At 37.5% G+C, this 16,978-nt stretch overlaps 1 protein-coding gene across 1 annotated transcript in view; it reads right to left on the bottom strand.

Moving 5' to 3' along the window:
• The window catches only part of itga5 (integrin, alpha 5 (fibronectin receptor, alpha polypeptide)), a 65,781-nt gene that overhangs the window by 45,495 nt on the left and 3,308 nt on the right, over positions 1-16,978 (bottom strand). The window contains exon 2 of the mRNA XM_079802446.1: positions 170-300. Within this exon, the coding sequence (XP_079658572.1) occupies positions 170-300 (131 nt within the window). The remainder of the gene's footprint in view (positions 1-169; positions 301-16,978) is intronic.

Below are 16,978 nucleotides of genomic sequence, written 5' to 3'. Positions count from 1 at the left end.
GCAAGTTGAAACGGTATCCATTTAGTTTACATCCACTTCCCTGTGAGATCACATGAGGTGTTACATCTGGTATAATAATCGTATAAATATCTTGTAGTGTGTGATGGGCCACGATTTTAAATGGTTTAAATATTGAAATGTAGCAGAGCAACTGGTTAGTGAGACTTACCCTGTCTATCGAACTCTATGCTGCTGCATTGTGATTGGCTGAGGCTCCATGGACAGTAGAAGACGGATCCTCCTTCTCTGATGTTGGGCTGACTGGTGTTGGCTTTGGGTGCTCCAACTATAATACTCACACTGTTCAAGGAGGAAAAAAAGATGAAGGAAGATGTTAGCATACTAATAAGACTGAGGAATATTTATAAGAGGGCAGGAAGTACAACAGTGTTCCAATTCACAAAGAGTCTATGGGAAACATTGTTAAAAGGTTTGGATTCGAACATCTGAGCTGTAAAGAAACAATCCTTCTATGTTAAAGGAGGAAGATGAAAACTTCAGTGTTGAGAAGCCATTTTAGAACAGTGGCATGTTAAAGCTACAATCAAAATCTAAGATCTAAACTGAACCAGACAAGAGTACAACAAGACACTGGAGAAGTTACACTATTATACACTACTACAAATGTTATGTTAGTAAAATGTATACTTTTAGTTAGTTTAGAATTCGAAAACAGCTCGAAATTGCTAATTTTCAGATTTTATTAATGGGATAGTTCACCCAAAATAATTTCATCATAAATTATGTGAGTCATAATTTACTCACCCTCATCCCCATCTGTTACATAATTTCTCTCTGTATGGTAGATTGAGACAGTCCATTTCATCAAAGATTATATTTTAATTTTAAAGGGATAATTCACCCACAAATGAAAATTCTGTCATTATTTACTCACCCTCAAGTTGTTCCAAACCTGTATGAATTTCGGTCCACAAAAGAAGTTATTTTGAAAAATGTCAGTAACCAAACTGTTTGGACACCCGTATTCTTCAAAATATCTTCTTTTGTGTTCAACAGATGAAGGAAATTCATACAGGTTTGAAACAACTTGAGGGTGAGTAAATAATGACAGAATTTTCATTTGTGGGTGAATTATCCCTTTAAAATTAAAATATAATCTTTGAGGAAATGGACTGTCTCAATCTACCATACAGAGAGAAATTATGTAACAGCATGGCCATGTGCAATGGTTAATAACTTGGTTGGCGACATGGTCCCACTGGGTAAAGTCAATGAGAAAACAAGAGCCGAGCCTGCTGAAGCACTGATCCTACAGCTGTTTTCCCCCTGAGTTATTACAAACACACGAGTTGCAAATATTTGAATACATGCAGACAAACACAGCCACACATCTAAAAGCATGTTCTAATTAATGCACATGTTAAAAAACTTCACAAACCAAACAGACTTCTCAACAGAGAGGAATAAACAATTGTAGTTGGACAGGACGAGAGAAAGGAGGAGGAACAGCTGTTTAACCCTCTGGTACTCTTCATTTAGGGGTTGCATTGGTTGTCTTCCCGGTCATAAATGACCGTACACCTAAAAATTAAACTTCCTCCACCCCAGTAAAACCAATGTAATTTATTTTTCTTCAATAATATTTTTTCTTTTTAATTTTATATTTTGAGATGATTTTATGGTATTTTTTAATATTTATGCAATAATTATGGTCTATTTTTGCCATTGAAAATTATAAAAAAATAAATAAAAAAAAGTGTTATTAATTATTGCAGTATTTCAGGTTAAAATAGAGACTAGGCCTTCAAAATATTTTTTTCGTATGCAGATTAGCGCCCTCTTTCGGAATTATTTAAGAAATCATGCAACCATGTGTGTAATCACTAGAGGTCTCTATGGAGAGGCTTGAGAATTCACTAGTTCTGTTTTGAACACATTACATTATTTTATTTTTTTGATGGATTTGAATATATATTTAAAAAATCTCAAAGACTATTTATTATAAAGTTTTAGATATTTTTTTCTGTGAATTTGTGTTTTTGCAGATTTCCCATTAATTTCCTATGTTGTCATTTTTGACCGAAGAGCACAAGTGGGGGTATTTTTTTTTATGACCACTTAGCATGCTCGAATCATGCTATCAACATGTGTGTTTACATACCTCATGCTAGAAAAGTCACCAAGTTTCATATCATTCTGATGAAGCTGTGATTTAAAAAAAATCTAAATGTGGTTCATAGGCTCAGTTTTTCATAGGTGTGTGTGTGTGTATATAAGTGTGCGTGTGTGCGTGAGTGGATGTGTCAATATCACACTCTTTATGTTTTAGAGTGTCACCCCTTTACTGCTGTGTACTTTTTTTCAGCATCGTGGCCGATTTGTAGATTGTACATGCAAATATTCAGTGAATTTTTGTGTTTTTGCCGATTTCCCATTCATTTCCTATGGTCGGTCATTTATGACTGAAGACAATGAACGCTACTTTTTTTTTTACGACCAATTAGCATGCTCGAATCAATACCCCAATTTTTTTGTGTTTACATACCTAATGCAAGAAAAGTCACCAAGTTTCATATCATTCCGATGAAGCTGTGATTTGTACCATTTCAAAACAGAAAAATATCCGGTCAGAAATGACCGAAGAGCACCAGAGGGTTAAAACTGAGTGCCAGGGCATTGCTGTGTATATTTCTAAGGTGTTCTGATTGGTCTTTATCATGTTTCCATGTGGTTGCTATGGTGTTCTGGGTGGCTGCAAGGTGCTTTCTTCACAGGCTCAAGTCAAAATGGTCTGTACTCTGGTATATATTCTGGTCTCTACAAATGGCTAGATTCACTCCTTTTATGTACACTACCGTTCAAAAATTTAGGGTTGGTGAGAACTTTTTGTAAAGAAATGAATCCCCAGCAAGGATGCATTAAATTGTGACAGTAAAAGAAAATGTGACAGTAAAGAAATGCATCATGTTTTAAATTTTAAATTAATGCTGTTCTTTTGAAAGTTCTCTTTAAAAAGTCCATTAAAGAAATGATCACGTTTCCACACAAATATTAAGCAGCAGATCAGCATATTAGAATGATTTCTGTGACACTAAAAACTGGAGAAATGATGCCGAAAATTCGGCTTTGCCATCACAGGAATATATTAAAAAAGAAAACATTCATTTTAAATTGTAATAAGATTTCATAATATTACAGTTTTACTGTTTTTTGATCAAATAAATACGGTTTCGGTGAGCATTTCAAACATAAAAAATCTTACAGATCCCAAATCTATGGGATTTTCCCCCATTCCTAAATCTGCGAAAACTGCAAGAATGATCATTTAGAAAGTTAATAACACATGGCATCTTGAGATTTGACATTTGAAACAAGCTCTCTGAAAAGTACCCAACAGTTAGACAGCCACTCCCACAGTCCCTGCTCTTGTAATCTGTGTCTAATTTTCCAAGAGCCGGCATGGATTGGTGCAGTGCCGCCATGACCTCATTGTCTGTAAACTTACTATCATCTTTCCTGTCATTAAGGCCGGTCCATTGAGAGATGGGGGGAAGGGGGTGTGGAGGTGCTTGTGAGAGGGTACTGAGGGCATCTCCAGGGGGGGGTCAAGGTACAGGAAGAGAACACCCTTTCCTGCCCCCTGGGCTGGTCTCAGTGACGCGTAACAGAGGACTTCCTTACAAAGGCTGCATTCAGCAAACCCTCCGGTCAGCCATGGAGACTCAAGCACACTTTAGATGGACTGCCGAGATAGAGAACTATAGGTAGGACCAGATGACCATTTAGGTCCAAAACAGCAGAGCAAACAGGAGACAGACAGTTGACCGCATCCTAAATGAGAGGGCTGGCTTTTCTCAGCTGTTATTTACAAAAAAAACAATGTGTCTGGAGTCAAAGAGTTGAACCAAGTGGAGTGCATCATTACAAAGGTCTATAACTTCATGGTCATCCCATACTATGGAAATACATGACATTTTGTAGCTATTAAATAAATTAAAAAATGCATCAAAACTGTAGCACTGGGGGCACCCTATTTAAAAAACGACTACAAATTGGAGAGAAAAAAACCCCCAATGAAATAAAGCTGGGGGGAAAATGAAAACCTAAACTTAAAAAAACTTGGCAAGTAATTCAAATAAATAGGCTTAAGTTGAGAAACTAAAAAAGTTAAAATAAAATAAACATTACTAAAAAAATAGAAAATTACTAAAACCTTAACAAAAATTCAAGCAAAAACTGTAAATATACAAATTAAAGCGAATTCAAATTATTTGGAAAGTTACTATAATCACCAATAGCCATTTATCTTTGCCATGTTTTGGAGTCGTGGACCGTTTCCAAATTCTGCTTTGAGAGGAATGCCAGACAAAAAGGAAAAGGCCTGAACAATTGACTGATGGATAAATTGGCAGGACATTAAATGTGGAAAACTTTGTTAGGGTCACCACATTTCAAGGCTACTACAAGTGGAGCGCTCACACACGCTCACACACACACAAAGCAGACACTCCATTTGTTTTTATAAAGGGGGAACCAAAACAAAGCCCTCTTCCGGCTTGGAGAGAGTATCCAGTTTTTCCGCCATATGTGTGTATGGACAGAGGGAGTGTCCCAGAGGTGTTACAGAGCCCCAGCTGAGGTGTAATAGGGCTGGGCGATATGACGAAATATATCGTCTGGACGATAGAAAATGTCTATCGTTTTATATAAGGCTCTATCGTTTACGCCACGATAAGGCGTTTACGGCAGAATTTTACGTCAAGATGCACCTCACGCCACGGCATGCCCATGCACGCTGCAATACATAAACAAACATGGAGGAAGACGGTAGTAGACGCGGTTCAGACCAGGGTAATTCTCAACAAGATGACCAGCCAACCCAAACCAAGGAGCTTGTACCTAAAAGAGGGGCGACTTCTGTTGCATGGACGTGGTTTGGATATAAGAAGACCGACTTACACCAGACAACAGTTGTTTGTAAAGTTTGCCGGCTCCCAGTGCCAACAACGGATTCCATCACTCAGTGTTTCCCAGACATAGACTAATCCGTGGCGGTGCGCCACCAATTGCGCGTCGTTATTCTTTTTTTCTTTTCTTTTTTACCCTGTTTAAAACACGCAGCGCATTCAGCTGCACTTTCTTTCCCTGCTCTCCCTCACGCGCGTCTCTCTGTCACTCACGCGCGTCTCTCGCTCTCAAACGCCAAACCTGCTTAGTGCGTTATAAAGCAAAGTCTAAGCTTTTACATTTTTAAAAGTTTAAATACGGAATTCAAACAATAAATAGCGTTTTGGCGCTAATGTGGCATAATAGTTAAAGCCAGAGGCGACGTGCTCTCTGATCTCGCGGGGGCGCGCACGGTCACGTGGTTCTCTATACTTAGCGCTGGGTCAATACATTTGAATGGATAGACGACAGTTTCACTATTCAGGTATTTGCAGCAGGTTTTGGTAAACAGTACAGCATAGTGTGCATTGCTTATTACGTCAACCACATTTACAGTATCATTTTATTATGGAGAGTGAAGGAGATGCAACATCTTGACATTAATGTTAATGTTTTTCTTGTATTTAGCCCTCAGGTATTCCTCACTTATTGGTTACACTTGTACTCATTGGTGGTCAAATGTGACCATACACCTTTACTATTTTTCAATTAAATAAATGTTCTATATTTTAGTTTAATTATATTTATTAAATATTTTGAGGAGATCTTTTGGTACTAAATAGGCCTACTATTTGTGCAATAATTATGTCCCATTAATGACCATTTAATTAATTAAATAAAAATAAATACTTCTAATATATTTTTTCTTATTTATATTACAATTAGTGTAGTAATTAATGTTAACATGGAGAAATCCAATGCAAATTAGAGTCATTTTGTGTCTGGAAAAATAATTAATTTCATTTGTAATGCCATGGTTTACCCACTATAGGTGTCTGTGTGGCTCTTTAATCAATGTACATGTGTCTAGTCTAGTTGCTCAAAAAAAGTATTGCAGATCATAACTGCTTACTTATTTTTAGGTTTTGCATTTGAATACATTTAGACATGATCAAGCACTAGATTTCTTTAAATGTGAAATTTTAAAACATTAATAACTTGCATCCTAATATTTTTAATGATACTTATACAAGCACACACAAGTGAATATTAATGAATGTGAGCAAATATCATTTAAAATAGTTTGAAATAGTGCTAAAAAGGCAAACTTATTTTCCCTTATATATGTACAGTAGGCTATATACAGATGAATTGATACTGAATCAAGATCGAAATAAATCGATATTTGTGCCAATCACCAACCCCAAATTCCCCGCCCACCACCACAAATTGGTTTCTAATCTGTGGGAAACACTGAACACTACTAATTTATTTTATCACCAGCGCAAGAACCACGAAAAAGAATACAGAGAGAGTCAACGAGCAAAAACTGCAAAAGCAGCGTCGAGTGGTGGCATAAGCGCTCAAAACAAACTCCAGACACAAACACTGCAACAGGCTTTTATGCTCTATAAGAATACTACTTGGAAACATCTTTACACCTACATGATGCTGCAAGAGAAGTCTGGGTGGTGTTACTGTTAAAAGTTGGCTGCTGCTATATGTTGAAATATTTTAGTGGCAGGTGTTAACGTTACCAACAGTCTTGCTTGAAAAAAAGGTTCTAAATAAAATAAAAATTTAGTCCATACTACCTTTATTTGTTTTGTATATCATTTCAAACTGCATTTCCACATTGCAATTTTGTATAGACTATTCATAAACTGAATTAACAGAAAAATTGCTATATCGTTATGTATATCGTTATCGGGATATCAAATGAGCTATATCGGGATATAAAATTTTGGTCATATCGCCCAGCCCTAAGGTGTAATGTCAATCCCAGATTCCCACGATGGCTTTCTCCTGGGAATTTAAAATTAAATGGGACATCTTGCAAAATCCCTACTGCAGATCTCATCGATAACAACTCCGGGATGTCTGAAACTAAAATGTGAACTGGACAGGCTGGTCCACCTCATCTGAACCCAAGCACACTATGAATGAACTCAAGTGCACTATAGTCTGATGAAATGTTATGTTGCTGATGCATGTGAAATGCATCTAACAGCTGCAAATTCCCAAACTTTCCCAAGCACGTTCACTCTTCTCCTTGAGTTCCTGGAATGCTCCACACTTACACTACCGCTTTGGCTGACTGCTAACGAGTGTACAGTTACAGTACAGCAACAAGCGTTGCACTTTTGTTATGATCAATAACACCAATTCAGTCTCACTATGGTTTTATCTTGAATACAGTTGGTAGTTTCCAAGCATTAAAAAAAACAGTGCAAGTCAATGTTTTAAATATTCATTCTAAAAGAAAATACATACAAGGTTGCTGTTTAAGCATGATAAAACAAATACCGCCTTCATTTGCAAAACAATAAGCTAATTACATGACACACATTATGTTTGGTACATTAAGACCTAAATATACATTCGAATGTGCCACTTTAATTGATGGAAAATTATAACATACAAAACTCACCATCAAACACATAACAGGAATTTTAGAAGCACAAAATTGCTTTCACCAACAAGTGAAAATAACTGTCTTCCGCTTAACACTCAAGCTAATGTAGCTTAAACTGTACCATTTTGATAATGATCTGAAAGAACTGTAAATAAAGAAACAATTAGCATGTAATAGGGGTTTATCTTTTTTTTTTTTTTTTTTTGGGAGGGGGGGGTCCTTCTCATCTCTCCTAAATTTCCTTCTTTTCTCCACTGAATGCTTAAACGTTGGGCTAACATTAGCATAAAGATAAGCGCCAGATTGCTCTTGGCTTAGATGCTAGCTTTTTGTAACGGCTCCACATAAAATGAGAAAGACTTCAGGAGGCCTCCCAGCAGAGGGATTGCCAAAGTGAAGCTCACTTTAATTAAAACAACCTGGCCTTGTAAGAGAACAACAGAATGTTGTTTCAATCCAGTTATATGGAAAACAAATTTGGCTTTAACTGTTATTAGCATCTGTTGGTAATCAGAATTATTTTGATTTGGACCCATTTCACTTTCATATGGAAACATTCTTCAAAATATCTTCTTTTTGAAAGACATTTCAGAAGCGAAGCACCAAAGAATCATTTACAATAATGCAAGAAACATTTATAAAGTAGTGCTGTCTTAATTAGCGTGTTACACATGCGATACATTTTTTCATTTTAATGTATTCAAAATATTTAATGCAAATCAATGCCAATTTATATCATCCTTTGGCTAGTGTTACATTATATGATCACGCTCTTATTAATGCAAATGCTTTTAAACCATTCAAGCGCGACAAGACAAAAGAGAACGGCAAATGAGAATTTCCTGACACACACACGACGCACACAAGTATTGCGCGCACAGACAGCGCACCAGAATAGAGTTCTCTTTCGCGCTTGAACAAACAATAACACAGAATTATGCCAAAATGCCTGTTTTGTCGAGTATTCTCATAAGAGCAGTCTTAAATGAACTTAAGAGTTGTGAGAAAATGCGTGTCAGAACCGTGTCATGTTCGGCAGCGGCAGGTCTTAAAGTGACAGCAGCCTAATAAACCAGGGGCTGTGATGTCTTTCATTAATATGACATAATCAAAGTACAAAGGTAACAGAGAAAATTGTAGCTTTAATAAGGATTAATCTACATTTAATTTATAATATATGCAGTTAAGTCAAGTGTTGATAACATTTATTATAATGGGTTTATGTAAGATCACTTAAATCAAAAATTTTGAAATTAAACTGTAATGGTGAATGTCTATCATTAATGTTTAAAAACATCAGTAGCAGTATTAGTATCAGTGATACTGGCCTTCATTCATAAAAAGATGCCATTACAACAAATATTTAAAATATACTGTCTTTAAGTTGTTTCTACATTCACAACTGTGAAACTAAAATATTAAAAACTCCAATGTTTTCAAGAAAAATGTGCATAATTAGTTTTTAATCGATTGACAGCACCAATATAAAGTAAATAGAGTCAGTTTGATTTTATATGTATTAAAGGAAAAACAACATTAACACCCTTTGTGGTATCTCTAAAAGAGACAACCACTGACTCTAACTAAGACGCAAACACCATTCTCAGTGTGGCTCTAATTAAGCTAAATGAGTTAAATCTGAAAATCAGGCTTGAATATGTTACCACTAAAATGCTACGCTTGCTAGATACTCACCACTGAGGGAAAGCACGTCTTAACAGTTAACCCATCAAGTCTGAGGTTTGGTAATCAGACCAGAATTAAAGCTATAAAAATGAATTGGCGTGCCACATATGTCATCTACTTAAGATGTGGCAAGAAAATACTGGGTGAAAGACGCTGATAGCGCAAAACTAATGGCACTAATGGTTAGAGGCCATTAGATGGCAAATGCCTTAATTTCCACCTTCTTCTGCTTAAAACATTCTCCCACCCGTTCCACACTTCATTACCCATTACGTCCAGCTGTTTAGCTTATGTCACTTGAACGCTGTTATAGAAGTATAAGCTTGCCAAGAAACCACATTGGTTGCTAATAAAGGTGAAAGAAAATCACAATCAGACAAAACCACCGTCTCCCACCATTGTGTTAAAAGCACAAAAAGCTTAGTTCACTCAAATATTGCAAGTTCTGCTTACTTAAAATTTTAATTTCTTAACTTAAAAAAAAGGTATGTTACTGATAACCTGTTTTTTGTGAGTTCCAACTTATTTAGGGTTTACAGTGTAGGGTATTTCCTAACTAAATAAAAAAACTGAAAAAATACATCAAGCTAACTACAATTCAATATGTGCGCCAAGAACCATTCATTACCATCAGTCACTTCTGTAAGTAACTTTAGTTATTTGTGATTATCCCACTTTTCCCATGCCAAACAGACGTATATTAACTGATTGCAGTTTTGTGACCTTTTGTTTGATAGCCCACCACGTCCTCCCAGGAGATGTGGAATGGATCCAAAACAAAGCATACAACACTGTTGCAACTCTTCGACATTAAGAGAAATGCAATGATCTCAATAAACTAACATTCTCAAAATCAAAGAAAGCCAAAGTGAAATTCAAGGCCCGGACGGTTTGTCTTTGGGTCTTTTGCTTTGTGCGACGCCAGCGAGCTTTAACTCGGATGCCAGTCTGTCTCTGCATCGTTAAGCAGCTAAGCGGTTGCGATGGTAGCAGCTAATAATGAGACGGATAAAAGTGGGCCGGAGAAGCTCTGTCTGCGGCCCCTCGTCTGCTCGGTAGACCTGATCCGCACGTGCTCAGTTCTGCTGTCTGGGAGCGGCGGCCCAAAGATGATGAGCAAAGCAGTGACCGCTGGGTCAGCTGGCACTGAGGGATGACAGCTCACTCACACAGCCGGCGCGCCAAGAAGCCCTGAGGAGAACTGCATAGTAATGGAGGAATACAACAGAAAGCGGTCACAAAATCTTAGATTAATGCAAAAACGAAACCTCACATGATGTAATGCAAGAAAATGAAACACTCAGACTCAATTAACTGATTCGTTCATAGTCAAACTGCTTGAACATTTGCAAAATGCATTTTAATCTTTCAAGATGCGACAAGCATCTACAGTTCCAGCAGTAAAACATTGGGGCCTTGTAAATAAATTGCACTAGTGCAAAGTCTGCTGCAGTGCAGTGTTGTGCTGGTCTGGAATAACCGTTAAATCTGCAGACGACTGTTGATCTGATAAACTCCCCCACCCCGTTTTACACAGGCAGATTTTAAATGTCACCACAAAAACATTTCCTCCCAAAGGATATGGTTCGAATTAACATCATACACCAGGTGCTGAGGGGTCAGTCAGATATAGAGCACTTGGCTTGACTCGCAAAGAGCCAGCTCTGCATTACCTGCTATGCTAATTAATGTACTAACTACGAAACCAGAGGGAAGTTAATGTGGAAACATAAGAACAACATGCTGAAAGGCGTTTTTTTAAAGAGGTGAAAAGTGAGTGTTGTGTTAACTTTCTTTGATGTACCTTTATGTATGTCTAACACCTCAATGCAGCTTAAATTAATGATATTTAACAAATAAGTTTAAAATCCAAAAAGGCAACAAAAACCCGTTTTACGCCCACCTGGTGGCAGCCATGTTGAGATCACATGACTAGCCGAATACAACCCTCTTTATCTCAGTGAACCCCCTAATATTTTACTTGTGGAATAAATATGGATCACAATATATTTTTACAAATAAGGCTTTCAGCTATGACATTTGTAAACAAAAACGTTACCTTTGCATTCGATAATGCATCCATGTGACTAGGTGTCAATATAAAGTTTGAAACTACTGTATCTGCTACAGAAATGTAAACTTAGGGTGCTTTCACACCTGGCTTGTTTGTTTCAGAATCTGATGCGTTTTCTCTCGTTGTTCGTTTAGGCATATATGAACACGGCAATCACGCTCGGATCCGCACTAAAACAATCGCTCCGAGATCACCTGAACAAGGTGGTTTTGGCCCGATTGCAAATGAACTCTGGAGCGGATCGGTTGAGGTGAGAAAGCAATCCGGCCCAACAGACCAACAAACCAAGTGGTATCATATTTCATAACGGCAAATGTGTTATATAAAAAAGCAGCAGCGTCGGATTCTGTGAGTGAGCACATTAGTTATCGCAGTTGGAAACCAAAGAGAAATTCTTTATCTTGAAATGTTGTGTAATGCTGTCCTGACCTTGCTTCCCGCTCTAACTGCATTATATAATATGTGGGAATGACTGCTATATTCGTATAGTGTTTGCGTGTGTGTCTGTCGACAGTTACAAATAAGCCACAATAAGCTTGTGGAGCGAACTTGTCAATCATCTTGATGGAGGACGCAGAGGAAACTCTTGACCAATAAGAGGACAGTGACTTACAAACACATGAAAACTTTGAACTGTTGCCTTTGTGCGAACCGAACAAAGAAGAAAATGCAACATTGTAACAAATTAAGTCCCTGTTTCGGAACACAGCACAATATCTATAGGTGTGAAAAAGCCCCAAATCAGACAATGGCTGCGTCCGAAAACGCATACTCTCTAAGTAGCTAGGCCTACTTCTTAGTAAGTAACTTTGTGACTGTTAAAAAAAAGGATGTGCTATATAGTATGAAGAATGTGTGTAGCATGAATGTTATCCAGACGTACTACATTCGCCATGTTACCATTGTCATGTGACCTACAGCATCAGTTGCGTCAGTTGCATCACAAACCCCCTCATAGGATTGTATCCAATGTGTGTCCATTGGATGCGCACTTCAGAATCTCTGCGGAAATGGTAAGCCATCCAGGTACTTTCCATCTACTGTTTTATGAATACTGTGAATTCAGCTTTTCACATCATGTTTTTTCACCTACTATATAATAGGGAAGTATGTGATTTCGGATGCAGGCATTAGGTTGATTTTAAGCAGGGATACTGTATGATGTCACCACATTAATAAAAGGACAAAAGTTCTTATTTTAAAGAGCAAATTACACCTCTTTTAGGAGAAAACAGCCTAGAAAATGCATCCAAGAAAGCACAAGCCATGTCATTCAACGGCATGCCACATTTTTATATGTGACACGAGTCACAGCAACATTTAAAGCACCCCATGAAATTTACATAAACACAGAGTGTGGTTTTACCTTTTAAATCTCTTGATACCAAATTGTAACCCCAGCCCCCAAATAGCTATAATTCACACAGTCGCAGAGACCAAAAAACATCCCATAGCGAGTTGCAACTGTTGGCCGTCGACACCTCCGAGGGAGCTTTCTCAGCATGGAGTCCCATCTTCACACTTGAAAAGAGTAAGAGGGGCCATCAAGTGCAAACAATTAGCATCAACCGCTCACCTTTGCATGCTATGCCTCACGTCTTTTGTTTATAATCCTACAGGCAATAAAAAGGCCATCTAAATGCCGGCTGATTGGACATTCATTGTCGTTGCCACCCCAGCAGGGGCCTGATAAACTAGAACAGAATAGTTCAAGGTGATAATGATCTACCCAAAATGTACATCGAGAACAATGGAGATCTGCAGTGGTCCAGTCGTCAATCCCAGGCAATTGTGGAGCCCAAGGGCTAAATGTCTGCAAGGTTGACTGGGACATTTGTTCTACCATGATCGAACACATGCCTGTTTTTCCACCAGGGCACACGTACACCATTGCACACAAGAGCCTATTATACGAGCCTGCCAGGTCCAACAAGGTCATAAAAAGCAGACAACTTGTCAATGGTAAAGACAACCCAACCCTCAGTCCCAATCAGATACTGTTGCACCAATTAACCTGGAAAAAAGAGGACTATAATTTTACATCAGGCCAATCTGATTGACACCACCTTCAGAGCCAAATGTCATGAAGCCAAAAGAGCTAAACAAGGTTTTATCATGAAGCAAATGAGCCAAAAACACAAGTAAATAAATAGAGATTTAAGTCACATGGAAAAGTTTTGCTACTGAAAACAGCAAACCTTTCAACCAATGCACAAAGGCCTCTATTGTACCGACTCCATGGAAAACACCAGTCGTTGTAGGGAGAACATGGGTGAAGAATAGCTTGGCAGCCAACGTACACACACCCATCTCCAGCTGGATGCAAAACTATGGACAACAGACAGCCTAATCCAAGGAGGAAGAGTAAAAATGATAAATAGCGAATGAAACCCTGGTAGAGCTAAAGTGGGTCTCTCTGTACTTAGCAAAGGCAAACTGAGCTCAAGGTCCGAGGTAAATATTGATCTAGCAATGACCTTCTTATAGAGGGTCAACTTTGTGAGAATGATGACCTACTGTACTCTAGATCACGGCCAAACCACACCAATAGCAATTCCAACGTACCATTCTATATAAACACAAGACCAGGGACAGATTCATTTCTTAAGAACAAAATTTCTCTTAACTTCAATACACAAAAAAAAAAATTGTATTCTCCAAATTCCACTTAAGAATGTTCTTATCTTTCTGAAGTTTGTTCAGAACTTTCAATTCTTGAAAGGAATGTTCTTAAAGTTCGGATAGCCTCCAACTTGTCTTAAATGCTCAAAGGCAAGATGTTAAATTAATTTATTGGGTTGTTTCAAATATTAAGCATTGTAGCATATCACTAGCTACATGTAAAACATATTACTACTACAAAATTAAAAAGAAAAATATTTTTTATTGCTACTTAAAAGGTTAATACACTCTAAAAAAAAAAAAGGTTCTTTATGGCACCAAAAATGGTTCTTGGCTCGTAATCATAGGGGAACCTTTTTAAGTGCTATATAGCACCAATTTTGGTGCTTCAGTGGTTCTTCAGCGGTTCTTCAGAGGTTCTTCAGAGGTTCTTTGACTAAGGTGCTATATAGCACAGCTAACTAAGGTGCTATATAGCACCGCTACCATATACATAACATGTTAAGATATGGTGCTATATAGCACCAAACGTGGTTCCTCTATGATTACGACGAAGAACCATTTTTGGTTCCATATAGAACCTTTTTATTTAGAGTGTAGATGTGCAAATATATTGTTAAAACTTTCCAGTGTAAAGTTTTGAACGTGCTGTAATAGACAAGGCAACACGACAAATACAGTAAGATGGTATACAATCAGAATTCTCAAGAATTTCACTTTTTTTAGAATTTATCTTAAGAACATTCTTTCTTTTTTTCTTAAAAAGACTTTTGTCAATCCAGCCCTAGGAGGTCATTATCATAGGTTTGATAGCCAACGCAACTTGGTAAACCTCAAATTCGTGAATCTTCGGGTAATAAAATACACGGAGGCAGGTGAGAAAGTTTTTTTGATGTTTTTACAGAAATATTCCTGCCATTGTGGCTGTAAATGTGTTGCCTTTGGCCGCTATTGCAGACAGTCCAGCTCCTTGGATTCAACCACAAGCTTCAAACGTTCGCCAACAATCATCAAACACCAAAACCATCTTTTTGAACATCATAAACACAAAAGGAATTTATGCATAGTAACACATTATTCTCTGAAAACAACACTCATCATCTGGAGCCGCGCACAAATCCCAGCAGGAACAGAGATGGTGGTATTCGGTTTCTATTGTTTCTGCAATATAAACAATTCAAATAAAGCTATTTGGTTTTCTGACATTCAACCCTACATCCAGACCCTGACCTTTGCCCTTTCACAGTACATAGGATCATCTTCTTATCCAAAGGTAAAGAACACAGAGACCGAGGAATGTGGTGGTAGAAGAGTTTTAACTTCACTGATATAGACAAACTGTTGGATCTCTGAGGAGAACATACAAGGAGACACTTGTTGCAACAATCAACTAGAAGACATTTCAATTCAGCTCAAGTATAGTGAACAAGTAGGACGTTTAACATCGAGCCACAATTCTTCAGGACAAATTAGGTTTATATACCAGACCATCCGGAAGAGGCCCCTACATAAGAACTGTGCTGTTCTTCTCTCAACGTTTAAGAACCATAAATTTCTCTTCCATGTATACAGCTGTAGAGCCCCCTGATACCAAGATCATGAACCCTGTCCTCGGGCAGTTCTCTGTGGTGGTCTGCACACTAGCTAATTCTATTAATGCGTGCCAAGGAGAAGTGCTATTCTCCTCAGACCTACATGCCCCTATGAGTCTGTGGATAAGGCGAGGAGTGAATGTTTTGTCAGAAGGGAAGATATAGAGAGCAAGAAAATGAGTGTAAACATGCAGGACAGAGAGTTTATCCCTGATACCAGAATCTTTTTTTTTGTTTTGAGAAAGAACGAAAGAAGTCTTCAGACAACTGGCTGCCGCTGTTTAAATGAAGTTTGTAAGACAAGCCTTTTTGCCCCCATTTGACAATGATTTCACTGAAATACGCATAAATCAAACCACTACTTTTTAAAACTCACAATAATATGGAGGCACTCCAGGACTGTGTTTAACAAAACCATTGTACGCCTAAATAGATTGTAGAAACCAAGCATTGGGACCAATCTGTTTAAGCTTAAAATGTTTTTGGGAAATGCAGCCCAAACCTGTTTCTAATGAGGTTTTCCATAAGGGACATGTTCTTATGTTCACAACTAGCTGGAAGACAAAAGGATGGAATCATGGTTCAAAGATGATCATCTACAGGTTTTTACATAAACTAACATTTATATTTAAAAAAAGGGGAAAAAATGTGTATTATTTAAGCAGGCGAGTCACCTAAGAACAAGTTCTTATTTTCAACAACAGCCTGGCAGGAGAGTTAAATCTCCTGAAAGACATACAAAGATACATTACAATACACACACATATATATATTAATTTAAAACATTTACAGGCTGTAATGAAAACACTCCCTAGAAGTTTTTTAAACGCAGAGATTGAAATATATGACTCTAATTTCAATGACAGCACATTCCAATCATTTGGGGATCTGGTTGTATACGTACTAACGTGTGGTTGCAGCAACTCTTGAAGATATTTGGGTAATAGACCAGGACTCGTCTAATATTTAATTACATCCAATTTAAAAGGGAATACAGTTCACAGTGAGGGGTTCTGTAAGATGCATTAGTATTCAGTCTAGTAGCTGCATGATACAACACATCTAATTGTTCTAAAACACCTTAACGTGCATTCTATACACTACAATCACCATAGTCAAATAATGGTAAAACAGTGGTTACAACAAGTTATTTCTTGGCTGATGTAGTAAATGTAGATCTATTTCGATTTAAGAAACCAAGTCTAGATTAAACTTTCTTCTAAAGATTCATTATATGATCAGTGATAGTGATTAGTCACTCAGTGATTAAATCAATAAATGTACAGCCATTTAATAGGGTAAATGTTGTAAATTCAACAAATATACCTAAAATAGAATGCAATAAAATAATAACTTTTACTGCATAGACAATCTGAAGTCTTGTAGTCTGAGGGGGTTTACACGACAACAATGTACTAAAACAGAAAACAACATTGTCAAAATGATGAGTGCTTGAAAATGACTTTAAAAAAAAAGCTGTATTATGCATGACTGGCCCGTAGTTGGCGATGTCACTTTGTC

Source organism: Gobio gobio (genome assembly GCF_949357685.1).
Source record: "Gobio gobio genome assembly, chromosome: 21".
Classification (NCBI taxonomy): Eukaryota; Metazoa; Chordata; class Actinopteri; order Cypriniformes; family Gobionidae; genus Gobio; species Gobio gobio.
This window is presented reverse-complemented; position numbering and strand designations above follow the sequence as displayed.